Genomic DNA, 21753 nt, shown 5'->3' with positions numbered 1-21753 from the left:
ACAACATTTTAAGAACGGTGTAATCACTTCTTCCTAATGGAGGGAAGCCACTGGGCGGAGGGCTGCAATCTATGAACTTTGTCCATTGTTAACATATAGTATTGGCTATTGGGAAGTATACAGATATTTTTTGTTGGGGGGGGGGTAGGTCTATATTGGATGCTCTTTACACGGAGGAATTTTCATGGTGGATAGAAATTTCCCATGGAGGGGGAGCTGGATTTCCCGGCATTATTTTAAAAGATTAGAAATTTATTATAAAAAATTAAGTTTTTTCAACTGAAAGTTAGGAGCAACATTAAAACTTAAAATGAACAAAAGTTATTACTTATATGAGGGGAGCTCATTACTTATATGGGTGGGGGCTCCTCGATACCTCGCTCTTTACGCTAAAGTTTTTCTTTGAGTTTAAAAAAAAAGCATTTTTATTTTAATCAAACGGCCGTTGTGTTTCAGGAGTCATTCTCAAATGATGGAACAAAAAGTCAATTTCAAGGGTAAAAAGTGAGGTATTGATGAGGGGGCAACTCCCCTCATATATTTAGTAATTTCTGTTTGTTTTAAGTTTAACGTTTTTCCTTTCTTTCAGTTGAAAAAAGTTTTTTTTTGTTCAATAAAGTGCTATTTTTTTAGTATTCTACAAATGTTGGAAAATGTCAAAAGCCAGTTTAATGAGCTAATTTTGTACATGTCTTGCGTATTTTTGTTCCTTTTCTTCTCAGTTGGCGACCTTCTTAATTGATAGGAGACAGGGAAATGACGTGTCCTTTTTACAGCTGAAATAGGAAAAGTTCTATTAAGACAAAGTAAAGTAAAAGCTTTTCGCTAGTTAATTACTGACCACTCCACACTTAATAGCTGACGTATTAAAAATTACTTATTTCTGTATAGTCACTTTCAAAAGTAAGTTTAGTCCCCAAGTGAACATGCAGTAATGAATCCTGGCACATTGTATTGCTTAGAACTAATCTTCAACTCCTGCTTTAAGTCCCCACTATAACTGAGCTTTTTGTTTAATGCTTGAGTCCGTTCAATAACTAGTTAAATAATAAGAAGAAATGTGTATGCAGCATCAGAACTACCTTTGTTAATTTTAGACAATCCAATTACATAGCCAGTGTTTTCTGTAAGAATTAAATTTACTCTTCACCTCAAATCCCTTAAGGCCCTACATTTAATCCTTATATTTCTGAAACATGAGAATTAATTTCAGGGGTCATATGCAACTTGAAATTTGTATGCAACAAATTTCATGGTCATATGATTTTTTTTCATAGGGGGGGGGGGGGAGGCTATATGAAACAGTTTCGAAAATCATGGTGTTGCTCGCGAGCAGCGAGCAACACCATGAACACCCTGCTCGCTGGCAACGCTTATACCATAACTACACATGTGTTCCTCAAAATAAGAAGGTATATGAAAAGGCACTTGCGCAGGAAGGGGGAAGGAGGTTTTTTACCCAATAATTTCTTATATCTTCTTATAATCTGCCTATTTTTGGCTGTGGTTGGGACCCCCTCCCCTAATAATTCCACCCTTCCCTTCTCAGAATAGGTTCCTACATGCATGCTTATATCTGAGAGTGATAAGAATGATTGCCATGGTCTTTTAAAACAAAATATTACTTAAAATTTGGTGTAGTTTCATTAGTTATTATACATACATGGAGGAGTTTTAAGAAAGTTAACCGTTCAAGTTCCTATGATTTGTCACCTTAACTGTAATGTCAACTCTTATCATTTAATTCCCTAAATTGATACTTTTGAGCAAAATATTTTTCTTTTTCTAAATATTGCTTAATTTAACCCCGTCTTTCTGAACTATGGTTCCAGTCCAAATATTCAGTAACACTGAAACTCCTTTTCCTAAAACACATTTTTTTCAAGTTGCTGCTAATTCTTAGAACAAATCCCCTTGCTCTTTCTCCCTCCCCAAAAAAAGTGATCAGAAACTTATTAAGACGACACTATACAACGTCGCCATTGATTATATATTTTGAATGAAAAAAACAGCCTTCTCTATCATATCTTTATCATTTTTTTTTTTATTGGGTCGAAATTTTGATTATTTTTACATTTTTGATATTTAATATTTATCCAATATCGATTTATTTTCGATTATTTGACAATACTGTTTCGACATGTTGATGTAAAGATACATTATATTTTGGTCCGGAAAAAGTGTACTCAATGAGCCACGATTAAAAACTTCTTTTTGTCCGTTCTAAGTAAAAAAAAACAACATATTTTCATATCGTTAACAGAAATCGAGAATCCTCCACCACATCTTAGGAAACAAATGGGAATCAATAATGACATTAAGGTACAATGCAATATCCAAGTGAATTCTAAGAGGATATTACGTGCCCTCATATCCAAGGAATACGACAACGACTCATCATTCTTCTGTGTTTTCTAGAGTTCTGAGTCATGCTTAATTTATCTTGAGGGAGCGATCGGAAAAGGGGAATTTTGGGAAAAGTTAGATGTAGAAAACCAATATAATCGAATGAAACAGTTGCGTTCCAGTTTGGGATAAGGAAAAAAAGTGCAGCAATATAGTTTTAAATCAAGGACATGAAGAAAGGTTGAAGCAATAACTTCTGCCTATTCGAAAGATTCTCTAAAGCTCATTTTCATTTGAGCATCACAGCAAGCAGCATTTATGTTTCACAAGCAACCAAGGAATGATACAGAATTAAGGTTGGGGAGTGTACCAGCAAAACTAGAGCCTACCGAATGGTGTTTATCGCCCTTCTACCTCTGTGATTATTGCAACTTTCGAATTCCTGGTAAGATGGGGAGAGTGCTCTTAAAGGCACCCTACAAACGACTTCATTTGAAGCATATAGGAATAATATTTGGTTTTGCTTTAACACGCCCATGATGCAATTTAATGCCCAGACATACCATAGGCACCCTTGTTGATAAAAAGACCAAGATTTGTGAAGGATATGCGTTTACATCAGATTTATGTTACCGAAGCAGAAACTTGAAATGGTACAGAATGGTTTGAAAACTTTGTGTCAGCGCCAAATTGTCCCAAACTATCGCCTATGGTGCTAGGCGTTCCCAAAGAAAATTCGCACCCCCCCCCCATTCCCTATAGATAGTTACGGATTTTTATTAGAAGGGAAATTAAAAGTTCAACTCACCTGTTTAAGTCAGAGGAAATGCTATAGTGTTGCCTATAGTAAACAGCCGTTAGGCTTAATGTATTATTAATTATATATTCATTTTTCTCAAAGGCAGTTCATATGAAAGGGGTGGGCGTATAAACTTCGAAGGGGGAATAATCAATGGCTATGAAAACAAGTTAAAACTTCTAAAGCCCTTTTTAAGAGTCAAAAGTGATTAGAGGGCAAACAGCCCCACCCCACGCCGTTTTTCCTAAACGCATCTGATTAAAATTTTAAGATAGCCATTTTGTTCAGAATAGTCTAGAGGTCAAGTAGCTATTTTTCTGGGGTTGACAAACCCTATTTCAGTCATGGGGCAAGGGCTGTAAGTTATGCAAGTTGCTCATTGTTTAGATACAACAGTTTTATGGGAAGGGTGGTCTAGGGCACTCACCCCGCCCTACCCACTTCCCCCAAAAGCATCGGATAAAAATTTCTATACAGGCATTTTATTCGAAGTAGTCCTAAGGTCCAATAACAATGACTTTGCAGTTGACACCCCCCCCCACACACACAAACCCTTATGTAAGGGCTGTAAGATATGCAAGTTGCTCATTGTTCACATAAAAAGTTTTTTTTTTTTTATCAACAAAAGAGAACATGTTTGATCCTGGAACTCCTAAAGAGGTCGGTGAAGTTTTACGAAAATATTGAGAGGGGTGCCAAAACCAATCAAAATGCACTCTGTACTTAGTGTCTGTGAAAAGGGAATATCAGCAATATGTTATCAATGACTAATGGTATTATGTTGAAACTTTGAATGTATGATGAGAGGTCAACCAGCCCTCCTCCTTGCTCTTTTATGCTCCCCTTCTCCTTGAAAATGGTCAAAAAAATTTAATTGTCATTTCGTTCAAACCAGTCAAGGGTAATGCCTCCAGGAATGCCAAACCCCTACCACAGCTCTTGGGCCATGAAAGGGTATTAAGGTGAAACTTTGAAGAATTTTGAGGGGTATCTTAACCTAAATCAGAGGCACTGTATGCTTCCAGTTTGTTATGAAGATGGATCTGTAGTATGTTAAGAATGACTGAAGGTGTTAGGTTGGAACTTTCAAGACATGTAGGAGATGTGTTAAAGTGGCTGGAGGGCTGACAGTTTCCCTCCCCTGCCCACTCTAGCTACCTTCTCTCCAAAAGCGTTCGATCAAAATTTTGAAATAACCACATAGATCAAAATAGTCTTAAGGTCAAATAACTATGCCTCTGGGGATTTCCTAACACTCTACAGCTTTGGAGAGGAATGCTGAATACAAGAAAAACAACCTATGTGCGTGCCAGTTATCAAAAGGGCGTATCAGAATTATCCAAAGAACGGTTGACGGTATTAAGTTGAAACTTACACATTGATTCTTCAGATAAATACGAAATTAGTTGTAAGCAAGGGGCGAGGGTTGGAGGTAGAAATTTATATTTAACCCCTCTTGATTTCTGGGAATGTTTCTGGTCTACGCTGTTATTATGAAAGTAAAGAGCAATATTATGAGTATAGCAGGCATGTACGCAGGAATTTTTTTTCGGGGGGGGCAAAACTTTCGAAACAGCAGATATAAAGTAACACTTTTTATTTAGTAACTAAATAAATGCAAAAAGCACGTGTATCTGAAAATACAGATTAACTTTAATCTGTAGAATTGTAGTGGATGGGGGGGGGAGGAGACTGAAGCCTCAAAAGTAGGTTTTAGGCTCAGGTTATGTTCATAGCGGCTTAGAACCAGTGATTAATCTATTATATCCCACTGAAAGGGAAAATAACAGTGCAATATGGGTGCTGTGGAAGGTAGTTCTTCTGTTGTGAAAACGTCGATTTTAATGAAAAATGATAGTTTCCAAAAATTGATCCATTAAAAGCTATACTTTATCCTGAAAAGGGGGGATGAGCGCCCTAATATCAAGGACAATTCTATTTTGCTGTGGAAAGCAAACTCTCTTTACAAAAAAATAAATAAAAGTACAATCGCTAATTATTTGAAAGAGGGTAAAAAGTTAGACAGAAAATGGGTTAATAATTGGGCAGTGACTTGACTGGATAATTGCATGCTGTAAAATCCAAAAGAAAAGGCTTCACACATGTATCTAGATTCTTAATAAATGTCCTACTTTTGCCAGAAATCCCAAAAAACCATGGGGAAATTAAACATTTCACAAAATTTCGCGAGGGGGGCCGAAGGCCCTCCCCCCTGCGTACGTGCCAGGAGTATAGTATTGAGTATAGTATGAAAGTATAACATTAAACCCCAAAATAAGCAGAATTTATTCCATATAAGAGGGAAGTTTCCCCTTTCTTATCCCCAACCCCCTCCCCCCATGGTCGTAGAAACTTTGGAGGATGCTCATTCCATCGAAAATTGAGGATTCTAGTTCTTTTTTAAAAGTCGAAAGTGACTGGAGACCAGCCAGCCCTTGTCCTAAAACTGTTTTGTGCTCTATGTGACTGCTCAATTTTTCGTGTGGGAGAATTTTCCATGATGTGGAATTATCGGGAAATTTTTCTGGAGGATTATTTTCTGTCGGGGGGGATTCCAGCTCCCGTCGCTCATTAATACTGTATCTTTGTGAATTTTACCAGGTTATCTTACAGATAGTCTTCATCAGTCTTCATTTAGTCTTCAAAGTGCGAACACCTCTTTGGATTTATTGGATTTTAAAACCTGATTTTGACTTGTATTAATCAAGTGCTGTGAACTTTTCAGTGACTGTTGCTAATTCAGTTGTTATATCGTAATATTTGCTATGGTTCAACTTGACCTAGATTCAGAGTGAATATATTTTTTTTCTCAATTTTAAATTGCATTAATTCAGTGGTTTAAACTCGAATTATTTCAGTGACTATAGATAATTTTTGATTTCATATCATTGAGAAGTGTACTGGGAACAGGCAGAAGAGGGGAAGTAACCTCCCGCAAGCGACGTATTGTACCCGTAAATTGCGGGGAATAGTTGAGGGTGTCCTTACACTTCCCTTGTTCCTAGGTTCCTTCATTACTGGTTTGAATTGACGAATGTGCAAGGAAAATGGACTTCGATCTTGAACCTTCGGAATGTTTAGTTTTTTCCCCCGTTCTGAACTTTCTTCAGTATAACTTGGAGAGAGGAGTAGAAGATGTAGTTATTTTGAAATCAGCTGTTGACTTTTTTGAGCTGGCTGATATTACGAAGGGGAAGAAGCTGCTGTGGGAAAAGCTGTCGATTACGGATGCTTGTCCTAAACGCACGGGACCAAATGCTCTAATGAATCACCTGAAGGACATGCTTGAACAGTTTCAGAAAATGAAAACTGAGCCTTTTCCTATCATTCCTGTTTTCGTGATACGTTCCCCCACAGAGGTTCCGTGTTTGCCTGCAGTAGCCTATTCTAGGCTATCGGCAAAAATTAATACTCTTCATCAGACCCTGCTGCAAATTAAAGATAAGGTGACTGCTTATGATCTCCACTTTTCAGGATTACCAGGGGACGGTGAAGCTTCCATTCCAGTTGTAACGAATCAAGCGACAATCGTTATCACGAAGACACCGCGTGATCTTGACAATCCGTCGAAAAGAAAAGCTGTGATTGATAAAATTGCCGGACATGAATGTGTTGAGAATATTTGCGCCTCTGGAGACAGAATAATTGTGAATATTGACAGCGTTGCGGCAAGCGGCTTTTGTGATTCAGCCCGATCAGTCCTGCGTGGATCGGATGTGAAGTTTCTGGAAAGGAAGTTCTACGGAATCGCAGAAGGGATTATTTCGGCTCTTAGACTGGGGTTGAAAATTGAATATGAACTGATCCGTGTCTATGAATTTAAAAAAATCCCGAGACGCTGTAACAAATGCCAGTCTCCTGAACATCTAATTGCTAACTGTCCTAGTACTTGCTATAAATGTGCTAGATGCTCTGGTCCTCATGAATATTGCAAAGACACCCCATGTACGGATCCGATAAAATGCGCAAATTGCGGTGATGATCACGTGGCATTTAGTTTTCGCTGTCCTCGTCTCCAGGCTCTTGTTAAGACCGTTACAGGGCACCGTCATAAATGAACTGTCGCAAAATTTCGGTGTGCTCGTTTAACATTAACGGGACTAAAGACAAAGTGCCAAGTCTGGAGGAAAAGTTAAGCCGTTTTGATGTTCTTCTCCTGCAAGAACACTTGCTTCCTGCCTGCAGCGTGAACTTTTTACGAAGGAATCGTGATCACATTGTGTTTAGTACCAATGCTAGACGGACTCGGGGTAGGCCTTCTGGTGGCCTCACGTGTTATATCAGACGGAATCTTGCAGATTTATCACCGGTGCGCTACCACTCATCTGAGCATTTTCTAGCTGTAAGACTTGGTGACTCTGTCCTAATTAATGCTTACCTGCCGCATGATAAAAAGTCGGTACAGTCGTTCTCGAATTTTGCCAAGTCTTGTGATAAGCTACAAGGTCTAATTAGCGGAATTGAATTTCTTGGGTATTCATGGCTTCTCGCCGGTGATCTAAATTGCAACATTCACATATCATCCAGTCGATCTGAGACCCTACTAAATGCTCTACCAGCCGCGCATAGGACTATAAATAAAGATTGCAGGTTCTCATATATCCATAATAGTGGAACAGTTTCTGATTTGAACCATTGTGTGTGTTCGCCCCTTCTTCATACCTTTGATGTTCATGTCGATTATGAGGAAAGAGACTATGACCATCTCCCTCTTAATTTAGATCTATCTATTAGCTCTACAATCAGCTTCAGTGCTCCTCCTAAGCCTAAAAAATGGATTTGCAAACGTGATTGGGATAATGCAAATTGGTCACTCTATTTTTCGACTCTCGCTATTCTGCTATCCACTATTTCGGTGCCTTATCATCTTCTTGGCGCTGGTTATTTTGTCAGTGATACTCGTGGTAAGTTAAACTCTTACTACAGAAATATCGTTTCTTCAATTAAACAAGCTGAAGCAATAGCTGTTCCGTTGATTCGCGTGCGACTTAACACCCGTAAGACCTTTTGGAAGTGTGATCCGGAACTTAAGAAAGTGAAGAACCAAGCCAAGTTTTGGTTGAAAATGTGGATTGCTTGCGGTAGACCTTCAAGTGGTCAAGTTTTTAGCATCAAGCAGAGAACAAAATCAGTTTATAAGCGTCATCTTCGTGCAGTTCGGTTTTCGGGCGCTGAATTTCCGACGAAAGGGAAACAGTGGCAAAATGTTCTGAATGTGCCGAAACTCGAAGAATCTTCTTCTAGTGATATTATTCCAAGATTGTCGTGGATTAAACATTATACGCGCATCTTTTCCGCTATTAATTATGATGTTCATAGCCGTTTTACTGCTTTAGCGGCGAAGGTTCTTCCTAATAGTGTGAGCCAAAGACATGTTATGCCTGTTGATAAAGCTAATATTGTGAAATCTCTTCGACGGTTAAATTCAAAGTCTTGTGACCTTGATGGTATTTGTGCCGCTCATCTTGATCCGAGGTCAGCTGAACTTCTGTCGCATCTTCAGTTATTATTTCAGATGTGCCTTTCAAGGTCTATTGTTCCTGATTCATTTTTATGTGGAAGTGTTACTACTATATTAAAGAAAGAAAAAGATCTAAATTCGTGTAATTCGAACAGGCCAATTACCGTCGCCTGTACTCTAAGTAAATTATTTGAGTATGATCTACTCCCACATATCGATGAATTTGTTAATTATGAGGCTAACCAGTTCGGCTTCCGGTCAGGTCTGAGCTGTCAACATGCTCATCGTGTTTTAGCTTAGCTTATTAAGGAAGCCACTCGGAATAGTTATAGTCTTTATTTTTGCACCCTTGATATATCTAGAGCATTCGATAGTGTTTGCCATGCTCAGGCTTGGTATGCTCTTAGTCAGCTTGTTGTGAATGCGTCTGTGATTCTGGTTTTGAAGTTTTGATATTCAAATTCTTATTTAAGATTAAAGTCAGGAAATGGTGATTTTTTCGGACATATACCAGTTAAGTGTGGAGTGAGACAGGGAGGAGTTCTCTCTCCTCATATCTTTGATTTTTCTATTGAAAATGTTTTGACTGGTATACGTGGTTCTTGTTTTACAGGATTCACAGACGTATCATACTTAGCTTATGCTGACGACTTGCTTCTTATTAGCCGAACCGAGGCCGGTTTAGCGCGTTCTGTACGATCCGTTGCTGATGTATTTGCAAGAATTGGATTAGTGGTAAATGTAGATAAATGTGAATTTCTTATATTTAATGGGGTTAGTTCGTTACATCCTTTGGATTGCATTTCTTTTTCCGTACCACAAGTTACTTCTTTTCGATGGCTTGGGATTTCTGTTTGCAATTCTTTAAGTTCTTTTCATTTTCAGATGATTCGGGATATTCAATTTAAGCTTAAACTGGGGTATCTAAAATTGTTGGAAATCGTGGACATTTCCGGCGACAAGCACTTACAAAGCTGTACTCAAGTTTCTGCGACCATTCTGTGTTATTTTGTGCTGGTTTTTTTATGCTTTCGAATAAAGGTGACGTAAAGAGGGTCAAGACGGATTACTATCGGTATTTAAAGTTCCTACTTTATTTACCACGATCATTTCGGAACCGAAGGTTAATTAGTAAATATCAGGCAACGGATATTGTTCTTTCAGTGGAAAAACTAAGTTCAAATTTAATTGATGAAGCGCCAATCTGCCTTGGTCCTAACAATCATCTTATCCGCCTCTTTTGCTAAATTGTTATTTTTTTTCTTGTATTTGTGTTATTTCTTTTTGTTTTTTTTTGTGTTCTTTGTGTTATTTGTAGTTCTTTATTTTTCTCCTTGTACTCCACTTTTTCCCTTTTTGTAAGTGGCTAAGAAATAAATTATTATTATTATTATAGGAAACTACTATTCCATGCTTGTTTTTTTTTTTTTTAATTTCAAAAGAATTATGCCTTAAATCTTTATTGTGATTGGTCAATCATAAATTCTACGGTTGAAAGTTGAATAAGATTCAATTCGAAAGATTAAGACAAGGATACCTAATCGTTGCTGTAGTCGTGCTTAGTTTTGATTTTATTCACATGGGTGACTATAACATGGCCCAGACATAATCTATTAGTAATATTTAGTGACTTTTAAATCATGTAAATCGTAATTTAGATGGGAATTGTATACAATTTGTGGAGTATAAGCTCAGGGACGTCCATTCCTAAAAATGTAGGGGGAGATATATTTTTAAATGTAGGGTTTGGGAACCTTGTTGTTTTATCGATTTTTTCATTGAAAATGCCTAAACAAGGGATATTTCAATGAAAACACCAAACACATATATTGTTCTAAATCTAGGGGGAAAGGTAGAAAGATCTAGGAAGAAATTGCCCCCTCTATTTGTTGTGCCTGTCAATGATATTGTTGTAAAGTAAAACACTGACAGGCACATAACGTGCGCGTTCTGCTTTGCTTCCCAAGAGTCTCATAGACTTGAAATAGTCATCAGCGATGTGAAAAGCCAAATACTAGACTTTGGTGCAAAAAAGTGGAAAATAAAGGCCTTCTAAATTCGAGAATTTTATTTCAGTTTTGTTTCCTTAATTTCCGTAGAAGGAATTTTGGTACTTGTGTTTTATACGCCACTCACTCAAGTGTACGCTGCGTAAAACTTAAGAACAAACTCTGTTTTCCGTTAGTTTCTTCGTTACTTTAGAAACAAATTTGGGCTATAGATTTGCACGTTAGGGGGGAGGGATGAAGTGTATCGGGTCTGCATGTAAAATGTGTTAGGCACAATTATTCTGCATATTATGAACAAAGAATTGTTTTCTGACTTCAAATTGTCAAAATACTTTACTTCCCCCCTCCTTATTTGGAAATATATAGCCCAAATTATATATTCCCATATATTCTATCATATATTTGAGTTTTTCTTATCAAAATATTAAAGAAATGAGTTTGTGAGAAAACCACTGATCTCGTAATGTATTTAAACTTCGTTTCATCCCCGTTCTGTTGACTGAGTGTTTTTTCCCATTTTCGTAGATGCAAAATAAGAACATGGCTTTTGAGCATTGTCATTGACCCTGGTTCTTGCAAGGGAATTTTTTCAAAAAAAAAATTGTTCTAAAGCTTAATCATTGTACTTTCCCAGTGTTTTCCAAAGAGGGTCATGTCAAGTGAATCAAGACTAATGAATATTTGACACGAACTTGGGTGATTCATCCGTGTATTTTGTTTGTTTGTTATTCGCAGGTGATAAAGGAGTGAGTAATTCTTTTAAGCATGCAACTTTTCCAATAAAAAGAATCCCTGGGATACCGATTTCCCAAAGCTTGTCATTATGGATAAAATATAAAGAAACTACAAAACACATTTCATAAGATTTTTAAACCCTAGTATTAATTAATTTTGAATGTCTTCATCAATATGACATAGGCGCTAATTGAAGGGTGGGGAGGAATATTACCTAATGTTTGTTTGTCACCTTCTCGGATTAAGAAAAGTGATTCTTAGGTATTTGCGAATTTTGACTGGAAAAGCGATGTAAAAATTCGTCTGTTATCTTGAAAATTCTGTTGACTAAAGATTGTGTCATTTAGGACGATTTTCTATAAAAAAAAAAAAAAAAAGAACCCCTGAATGATTTATGAGTAAAAATATGGGAAACAAGGGTTCAATATGCCTTCAGTCAAGTAGATTTAAAATCTTTGTAAGACTCATATCAAACAATTCGTAAGGAGCAACTAGGTCCAATAGTAACTAAAAGTATAAAAAACGGAATTTTTGATAACAATTGATGCATAAAAAGAATTGACTTTTCACGAAAAAAACCTTAAGTTTAGTGTTGCCCATCAAAAGCTGCAAATCCGAGAGAATTTGTGTGATTTTCAAAAAAGAAGAGAAACACACCTAAAAAGTTAAGCAATCTAAATGAAATTCACACAATTAGGTTGAGCCTATCAGAGAACCTTACTGCGGAGGTTTCAAGCTCCCATCTACAAAAATGAAGAATTTTGTAATTTTGCCTAGAAAAAAAAATCACGGATGCGCGTTTATTTTTTGTTGTTGTTTTTTTTTTCTTGTTTTTTTTCCTAGGGAAAATCGTATAGATGATATTTCAGCTATGCTGAAAGACAAATAACTATATTAAACGTTGATTGGATGTATTTGGGGGAAGGGGGTGGAAGCTTTGCTAGCTGTCCTCCAATGTTTTTGGTCAGTAAAAAAATAAATTAGAACTTTTGATTTCTCTTCAAATAAGTCCTCTCCCGACCTTCTAGAACCGTTGTTTTGATAAGATTCCCTCGGGGAAAAATAAACAAACAAATAATCGCGCACCCGTAATAGAAACCCGAAATAGAAATATTTTACTTCGGTAATCGTGCTTTACTGCACAATACGCTATAATGAGAAAAATAGGGAACACCATTTATGTTAATATTTTAACACTCATTGTTAAAATATTAACTCCCCCCTCCGCCCGATTTGAAAAAATAGGCCTATATCTTAGGACAAATAAAGTGGGCCACTTAGGACAAATGATGGACCGCTTCTGAACTCAAAAAGGAACTTTTTAGTCTAAAACCTAAGCCACTCACCACATATATAGGCCAGTCATTTTACTCCTTGAAGGGGAAGAAATTGCAGCACAAAGGTTTTTGTTTTTTGTTGTTTTTTTTTTAACTAAAATGTTCAGAAAAATTGAAGAATAATATTCTTCAGTTTTGGAGTATTTCTCCGAAACTGAGAAATACTCCAAAATCGCAATCCGGACTCTGCTCAAATCTGGGCTATCCGAGAAGTTTTGGCTTCGTCTACTTAGGTCGTAAGGTCTTTCCTGCTTAAATTTTGTGTAATTCAGCAGGTGAGATAAATTAAAACTGAAATATTTTTTGAAAGAGAATATTTCTTTATTTTCTGTAAAATTTGGCTTTCATTTTTCTATCGGAGGAAGGGGAGGGGAGGTCAAAAGAAATTTTAAAGCTGATTTTCGTTAAGTTCCAAATACGAAGTAAAAGACCCTTATGAACCCGCTCGAACCCAAACTATTTATTTTTTATTTTTGGGCTCTGATTCGGGCCTTTGATTACGATTTTGGTAAATTTTTTGGTATATGATTTTTATGTATTTTAAGTATCTTCTTCTCCTGATTTTACTGAGCGTTTTGGTGCAAAAATTATTTTTGTTGGAACTTATTCCAGATTCAACCAGTTTTTTATTTGTGTCTTTTACTCCCAGAGTAGAAAAAATGTTGGCACAAACATTTGAGAGCTAGATATCAAGAACCTCATTGAAAGATATCATTTAAATAATTTCTGAGACCACACTGGCTAATCATGATAAAACATGAAATCACGAAGAAAATGAGGACAATAAACAGCCAGTGAAAAGTATGCAAATATTTTGGTCAGAAGCTCCACTTGACCGTCCTCAGTGCAGAATAAAGCTAGTAAAAATATAAAAAACCAAACCCTAAAACAAAACACAAAACTAAAATATGATGACCCTTTCATAGTAAGGATGAAACGGTAACTGAATAAAAAACACAAGTCTAAATCACATTTCACAATTATATCTTACGTACAGCACTATTATTAGATTAACATCATTATCAGGTTAACATCAGAGATTTTATTTTATTGCACAACATAAATATGTGGATGTATGTGAAAACGATCAGAATTAATAATATCGTCATAAATGGGACTTAGAGAAGTTTTTCCAGTGTCTCTTTTAAGTGCTACCTTTTGGTATATGTTTTTTTTTTTTTTATCTCAACTGCCTCCCTGAAAACTTGCATGAGACCTTTAACGGGGGCAATGATGGAGGTATTGTCAAATAAGATGAAATGGCGTGGGTTGTCGTACAAATGTCGAGCCAACACAGAATAAAAAATCTTAGCCCTTTGGCGTAGCCCCATTGCCTTGTCTATTGAGGATCTGTGTTCTAATAACCTCTCCCTCAAGTGCTGTTGGGTTCATCCAATATAAAAATGACCACAAGAACATGGCATTTTATAAACACCACTACCCAGAAAGGGGCTGGTTTTATCTTTGCCACTGATGAAAAAGCTCTGTATTAAATTTGAATGTTTAAAGGTGACATTAAGTTTATGTTTTTTAAGGATTCTTTTCAGTTTGTCACTCAGTTTTGGAATGTAGGGTGGAACAGTGAAAAGTTTCTTCTCATCCATAAAGGGATGATATCTGTTCGGATTTGTGGAGTTGATGACTTCTTTTCTGACTTTTTTCGTCTTTTGTCTATAATGGTTTCAAGCAATTTTATGGGGTACCCAATGCAAAGTGAAATTTCTACATTTCTAAATTTCCAAAGTATAGTTCAATTCGGAGACTATGTGAGGCTCCGAGCATATCCTTACAACTCGGTCAACCAAAGAAATAACTACTCCTCTTTTCATGCAGGAAGAGTGGTTAGAGGAAAAATGCAAATACCTTTCGTTATGTTTAGGCATTCTATAAATAGAAATTCAAGGCTAGGAGACTTATTGAAAATTAATACATCTAGGAAAGGAAGTTTGAGGCTATCTTCTATTTCAAAAGTGAACTAAAGGTTAGAGTCCAAAGGGTTTAGATGAGTCAAGAAGGAGTTAAGTGACTCCTCTCCATGATCCCAAACAGAAATAACATCATCCACAAGCCGACCCCAGAACCGGTGTTTCAGAGGATGAAATTGTGAAATGTCATTTAGACTTGGTATTTTTTATTCAGTTACCCTTTCACTGTTATTAAGAAAGCGGCATCATATTTTAGTTTTGTGTTTTGTTTTAAGTTTTTTTTTTTATATTTTTATTAGTTTTATTCTGCACTGGTGACAGCCAAGCGGAGGTCTTGGCCGAAATATTTGCATGATATTTAAACTTTTTCACCGACTGTTTATTGTTCTCGTTTTCTTTGCTATTTATGTCATTATGATATCATTATTGCTTTAGGCTGCTGGTATCTCCCCCCCCTAGAAATTTTAAAAGAGGTCTACATGATCTGTGGACTTAAAATTTTAATATTTTTGCATCTGATCACCTTCAAAACGATGGGCCTCACTCGATCTTAAAGAAACTCGAACCTATACTCTTAAACCCAACCCCTTACCAAAGAGTTCGTAAAATAGACTCTTTTTTGTACCTAAGTCGACCATTTGGCTTTTCACGTCGCTGATAATAAATTAAAGTCTATGAGACTCTTGTGAAGCAAGACAAAACACGCATTTCATGTACGTTTTGTGTGTTGCTTTACAACAGTCTCGTTGACAGGCACAACAGATAGGAGGAAGGGCAGTTCTCAAGGGGATTATCGCTCGCGATGATCTTCTCAAGTTGCTCGAAAGGACATGTTTTAAGTTTGGCAGAAAAAATGTACTTTCATTGGGCACAAAATTATACGATGTCATTTACTGAAAACATTGGCTTCGGGGGTGGGAATGCCAGAAAGGCTATAACCAAAAACAGACAATCGGTCCAAGCGGCCAAGCGTGCACAATTTCTTTTCCCAGATACGAATACAAAGGCTCTGGATCCCAAAAAGCTCATAATATTTACCAAAATTTCCTATGGTTTTCGTATAATTCCCCTGTTTTCCCCTAGTCTAGTGAGTTTCATCTCTTGAATACAACCACTACATTTAATCCATGAATATTTTTAATTAAATACTGGCCCTTAGATGCGTACGAAGGGGCAGGCTCGTATGGGTTCAAATCTTTTCAGAAAGCCCAGATTTTCAAGATTTGACTGTGTATTTTCCGTAAAAATTTCCTTATAGGACAAGAACCAAGAGTTTTTATCAGGGGTGGGGGGGGGGAGATATTGAAGATAGCTCATTTCTTGTTGCACATTTTTTGAAAAAAAAATGTTTTCACTTTCATCGTTTTTTATGGATGTCTAAATCTTTGGATCGGAGAAGTCACTCTCGCCTATGTTAAGTCGTTTAATTATATTAAACATAACCTTTCACACTTGCACAAATCCTTTCCCTCTAAGCTAGTATGGAAATCCATAAAACCGTCATTTCTATCGTCTAAATAATCACAATCATCATAAGCAATTTGATCAACTATTAAAGGCTTCCTAGGGAAAGCTTATAAAATTTATTAAATAATCGTTTAAAATTCCTACTGCCGAGAATTTTTGCCAATGTTGCAACACCATTTAATTTAGAGGCACAAATGGTAGTGCAGTGTATGCTGTTTGAAACCGGTTTCTGTTGTCTTTATATTATCAGTTTGTGTCATTGATTTGTGTTCAGCAATTCAGTTATACATTTTTAATGACGTCCTTTTCACTGCTAAGTTTACTTTTCATCTCCAAAACGGCGATATGGGTAAGGTAGTGACAGGCCATTATGTTGATAAGAAAAATTGGAACTTGGCTAACATGATGTTGACTGATGAAAACATATTTTAAAAACGAAAAAGTCTTTCAAAGGACTGGGAAACATTCAAGGCGATATCTTGGGGTGGTTACAGAGTTTGAACCCTCCCTCCAATTTTTACCCATCTCCTAAAACGTAACAAAAATCCATATAAACAGATTCTTGATTTTTTTTTTCCAAGTTTTTTGTACCCTCTTCGAAGAAAATAGCCCCCAGAACAAAAATCGCGTTTTATTGTGTCGCTCGAAAGGGAAATTGATTAGCCCAACTTCCGGAACCTTTGGAGATTTTTGCGTCGAAAAACTTTATGGACTCTGAACGTTGCAAAAGAATTTCATCAGTGATTTGAAGATTAATGCTCTAAAAGAACAGAAAACACAATTTTTTTTCTTTAGGCATAAATATTTCGCAGAAGCAGGTTTGAATAACTTCATCTTATTCATACTTGCCCAATTTATTTTTTCTAAAACACATTCCGTATGTATCTATGCAAAATCGCATTTCGTTACAAACATTGCTGCATTAAAGCTCAAGTACACGAGCCGAGTTTACAAGCTAAAAGTCTGCTTTCTCACAAGCAGCTCGTAAACCAGTCCAGCGTAACAGGGTTGCCAACTTGCACACTTTCGTAGTTTTTGCACTCTTTTTTATCGCATTGCACTTTTTCCCTTGACGGACAGGATTTGTACTCTTTTTGCCAATTTTGAGCTAAATCTACACTTCTTTGCACTTATACGAAATGATGATTAAAAAAAAGTTGTAGCGAAATAAAGAACTTCAAGTTAAATTGTCTGAGTGCAAAACGGCTAGCCGATAAGATCTCTTTTATCTCTACTTGTTCCTTTCCCTACTCCTCTAGTCGTCTTTCCTGTATTTCAAACCATTTCAGAAGAGGTAGTTCTAAGTCAAATTAACAAGTGGAAACGTGGCAACTGGAAATTCAAATTTCATAAAAGAAGTTAAAAGTTGTTTGGCGCGACCATTCATTTTTGAAATGAAAAAGTGAGATTGCAGTAAGTTGCTAGAGAAGCAACGATCAAAACAAACCTTTTCGAAGTCTATTCTCAAACTGGTAAAATTGTGCGAAGACTTTAGACCTATGCCCCATTTAAAAGTATAAATGGCCCTTCCCGTGATAGCCTGTGATTGGTTGGCTGTGATTGGTTTCCAGTAAAGAAAGAAGAAGAATTGTTTCTACGATTTTTTTTTTTTGTTTTGTTTTGAAGAATTGTTTTGTACCTTTTTTATTTATTAGTTTATTATTTCTTTTTGCTGCTACGGTACGGTACTTGACTACAGTGAAGTCAGCTATAGCTGACTAGCTACATGGACTTCTCATATTTCTTTCAAATTACTTGAACAAACTTGAGACGAAAGTTTGTCGAAATATTGGTGCTTCTGTATTGAATGGTACACAGTCGAGAAGTGAAGTTAGGTTAATTCTAATGCAAAAATATGATGAAAATACAAGACATTAGTAAAATATTTTTTATAAAAACCACAACAAAGATCTATGTTAGAGGGGCCACATAGAACGCATAATATTAAATACCTAACCAAACCAAAATACCGTCTCTAAATATTAAAATATTTAATAAAAATATACCTACAACGTAGATTTCAACGGAGCCTAAGCTAATTTTCTTCAAATACTGACAGGTATAAACCGGTTATTGCGTGATTTGTAGATCGAAATTCTTTATTGTTTACCATATAATGCACAAGTACCGAAATATTTTATGAAGTCAACTATAGATAAGTTACAGGCCCAAACGGTTAAAATTAACACATACAAATATCTACAAGATTATTACCTTTATGCTATAAAAGAACAAGAATTAGTATGTAATTTATTATTTAGATGTTTATTTAAGTAGGGAACCCTCCTGGCTTCATTTAAAAAAAAATTAAGGGCAATATGTTTAATGATCGCATCGAGTGCGCATTTTTCTGTTTTTATTTCAGACGCCGGGAGTTGGCAACCCTGCAGTGTACACGGTGCAATCGCTCCGGTAGCTGTTCGTAAAAAAGCTCCGGAAGAAGTTGAATAGCCGGCGACTTTATACACCATTCGACGCCTTTTGAGCGAACTAGCTCGTAAACTAACCACATGAACTCACATCTGCTAGTGCACAGTTTAACTGCATTTAGCGACTTTAGCCTTAAAAGCAGACGAAAACACGGGGGTTTCCACATGCCAGCTAGTCGGCTACTGAGATCTGAGAATAGGGTTGCCACACAGTCATCTCTTTAAGTGCTAAAATTACCCAAATTTACGTGCTACACAACAATTTTAGGTCCTTCAGTCCAGAAAAATTTCCCGCGTGTCGCGATTTGCGCCGCATCACGCGCATAGTCTTTCTAAATGTATTTGGATTAGTCTTAGGGTAAATCTCTTAATCTTTTTTTCTGGTTATTTCAAACATAGTGCCTATCCTTTGAAACAAATACGGGGAAATGGCGCTCCGTGCTTTTTGTTAATTCATCTGCCTGTTTTAAAAATCTTCATTATTTCGTCCAAGCCAAAAAGAAAAATTATAGCACGAAGGTGCTACTATTTCGTCATGCAAGGTAGCATGTGCTACAGTGCTACACATGATGAAATAGTATTAAAACAACTTTTTTATGCTATAGGTGGCAGCCTTGTTTGAGAAGTTGGGAAATTTTTTGTGTACGTGACTACTAGTGCAATCGCCAGCTTTTAGAAGTTCGCCTCTTAGCTTATAAAGCGGCCCGGGTACTTGAGGCTTCATGATAAAAACTACACATAGAGGCACGCAGGTCTGAAGGAGGGGTTTTAGCCTGCGCCCCTCTCACGTTTCACTATTTTTTACCCTCCGCTCTACAACCAGAATCTCGATGTTTTTGCAATCTTGCAACAATTTCCACTGTTTCCTATATAATTTTCAACTTTTGCACTTTTTCAAAGTTCCCCTACTCCGAAATTAAATCACATGCACGCGTCTGAAAACGTGTGTTCTTTATCATTATTCTCTGATATTTTTCACGGTTTCATGGTTTCTATATATATACAAAACAAAGAAATAAATCTGCAAACGAAAAACGGGGCATGCCCAGTATGAAGAAAAAGAAGAGAAACAATCAAACGTAATATTTCGCCCGTATACAACAAGGTGCCTTCAGCATTAAAATAAAATATATATATATACATATATATATATATATATATATATATATATATATATATATATATATATATATATATATATATATATATATATATATATATATATATATATATATATATATATATATATATATATATATGTGTGTGTGTGTGTGTGTACAGAAAAAATGAGAGAGAGACTAAACGAAAAACAGCTCCAATCTGAACGTAGAAGAATATAGATAAAAATATTAATATAAAACTAAAAAAACTAACTAATATATAGGCCTACAATTAATACTCACATATGCAATTAGCCAGCTACTTCCATGAACATACAAATGCAGCTTTTTTATCTTTTTATTTTAACGCTGAAGGAACCTTGCTGTATGCGGACGAAATATTCGTTTGATTGTTTCTCTTCCTTTTCTTCATACCGGGTATGACTCGTTTTTCGTTTCCAGAATTATTTCCCTGTTTTGTCATGACTGGTCAGTTTGACTTTAGATCTTTTATTCTTTATAATTTGGTGCATTAGATATTTCGGGATATCTTATGGGCAAATGACGGGACGACACTTTACAAAATAGTTCAAAATTGAGGCGAAACCATGGCCCAGTCCTAATTTGAGTCCTGAACATGCACATTTGTGGCTTTTCATCAATTGCCCCTTTAGGTAGGATGAATCATTTATAGTTTCATTTTTTATGTAACGTGTGTACCTTTATGGACCAGCGCATTTGAGGAACAAGAGGGTCTTTGGCTGGTATGCCCAGATTTTTCGTTTAATTCAATATATTTTCTGTACCCTATGTTCTGTGTCTGTGTCCAGTGAATCTTTGAACTTATACACCCCCCTGAGCTAAATTTCTGGTTACTTATATGGATATGGGTCAGCATTTACGTGCTTTTTCGAGGACTTGAACCTGGTTTTTCCAAGCCTTTTGGAAGTAATCATGGATCCTCAGGTACTCAAAACCCACATAGAGGTTGTCACATTTCATTCGAATCTTTTTCCTTCTGTATTTCCATTATTTTCTAAATGACACCCCTCTATTTCTACTTGGGTTTCTATACAGGCTTCGAAGTCTTGTCCTAAGTATTGCTCTTTTTAATTACTCGAACTTGCTCATTACTAATTTTATTTCTCTCTTTATAGGACAACTGTCAATCCAGCGTGCAGCCGCATGGCTATTAGATCGCTACTACGCTGATTTTCCAATTTATAATCCTTATTTGGCAAGGTTACCAACGAAAAACAAAGGGACCAAGTCAAATACTACCTCCTTTAAATTTTATGACGTTGACACACCAACAGGAAATGGACAAGTTCATGTAAGCAAATTATTTACCAGCTGAAATTAATTTTATCCTAGTTGTCATAGCCGAGATTTGTAGAACCGTGATCTTTGCTATTTGTAGCCATTTAGAAAATGTAACAGAAGCTTTGATCTGGTAGAAACGAAATACATGATTAACATTATAATGTTTCGGATATGTCAGGGCCGTGAACTCGGTCCACAATTCCCATTTGCGTAGCACATATGTATCGTTATTTTGGAATTGTGCGCTTGCGCACTGTCAATGCACGTGTACATATATGAAGGGTATTAGAAACTGTATCAATAAGTGTCAAATTCGAACCAGAAGGGTCAATTTTTTTTGGGAGGGGGGGGGGGGGGTAAAAAATATAATTTTTCATAATTTTCTCTTCAAGTTATGATAGTTTCCAATACTGGCCAGGTTTTGGATTGAATGAAAGTGTGGTTTTTCTTTGGTGTATTATATCTGGCTGAAGATTTAGCTATTTATGTCTGGTTAAGCCCTGAATAGGCAAGTGCATGCACGGATAGGTAAGTATTTGTTCAGTATATGAACATAATGACAGAAGAGAGAATATCTAGAAGTAATTTCTATATTGGATCGGCAGAACTGCAGGTAGCTACATAGGGGTGTATGGTAAGATAAGTAATCACTGGTAAAGTAAGTAATCTTTGGTAAGGCAATATATATATATATATATATATATATATATATATATATATATATATATATATATATATATATATATATATATATATAAAGAAAAAAATGAGAGAGACTAAACGAAAAACAGCTACAATCACAACGTAAAAGAATATAGATAA

The 21753-nt window shown here is 36.2% G+C and overlaps 1 protein-coding gene across 2 annotated transcripts in view; it reads left to right on the top strand.

Moving 5' to 3' along the window:
• The window catches only part of LOC136031845 (vang-like protein 2), a 187967-nt gene that overhangs the window by 91171 nt on the left and 75043 nt on the right, over positions 1 to 21753 (top strand). For both annotated transcript variants that reach the window (XM_065711693.1, XM_065711703.1), the window contains exon 7: positions 20766 to 20941. In XM_065711693.1, coding sequence (XP_065567765.1) covers positions 20766 to 20941 — 176 coding nt within the window. The remainder of the gene's footprint in view (positions 1 to 20765; positions 20942 to 21753) is intronic.

This window comes from Artemia franciscana, chromosome 1 (assembly GCF_032884065.1).
Source record: "Artemia franciscana chromosome 1, ASM3288406v1, whole genome shotgun sequence".
Taxonomy (NCBI): domain Eukaryota; kingdom Metazoa; phylum Arthropoda; class Branchiopoda; order Anostraca; family Artemiidae; genus Artemia; species Artemia franciscana.
This window is presented reverse-complemented; position numbering and strand designations above follow the sequence as displayed.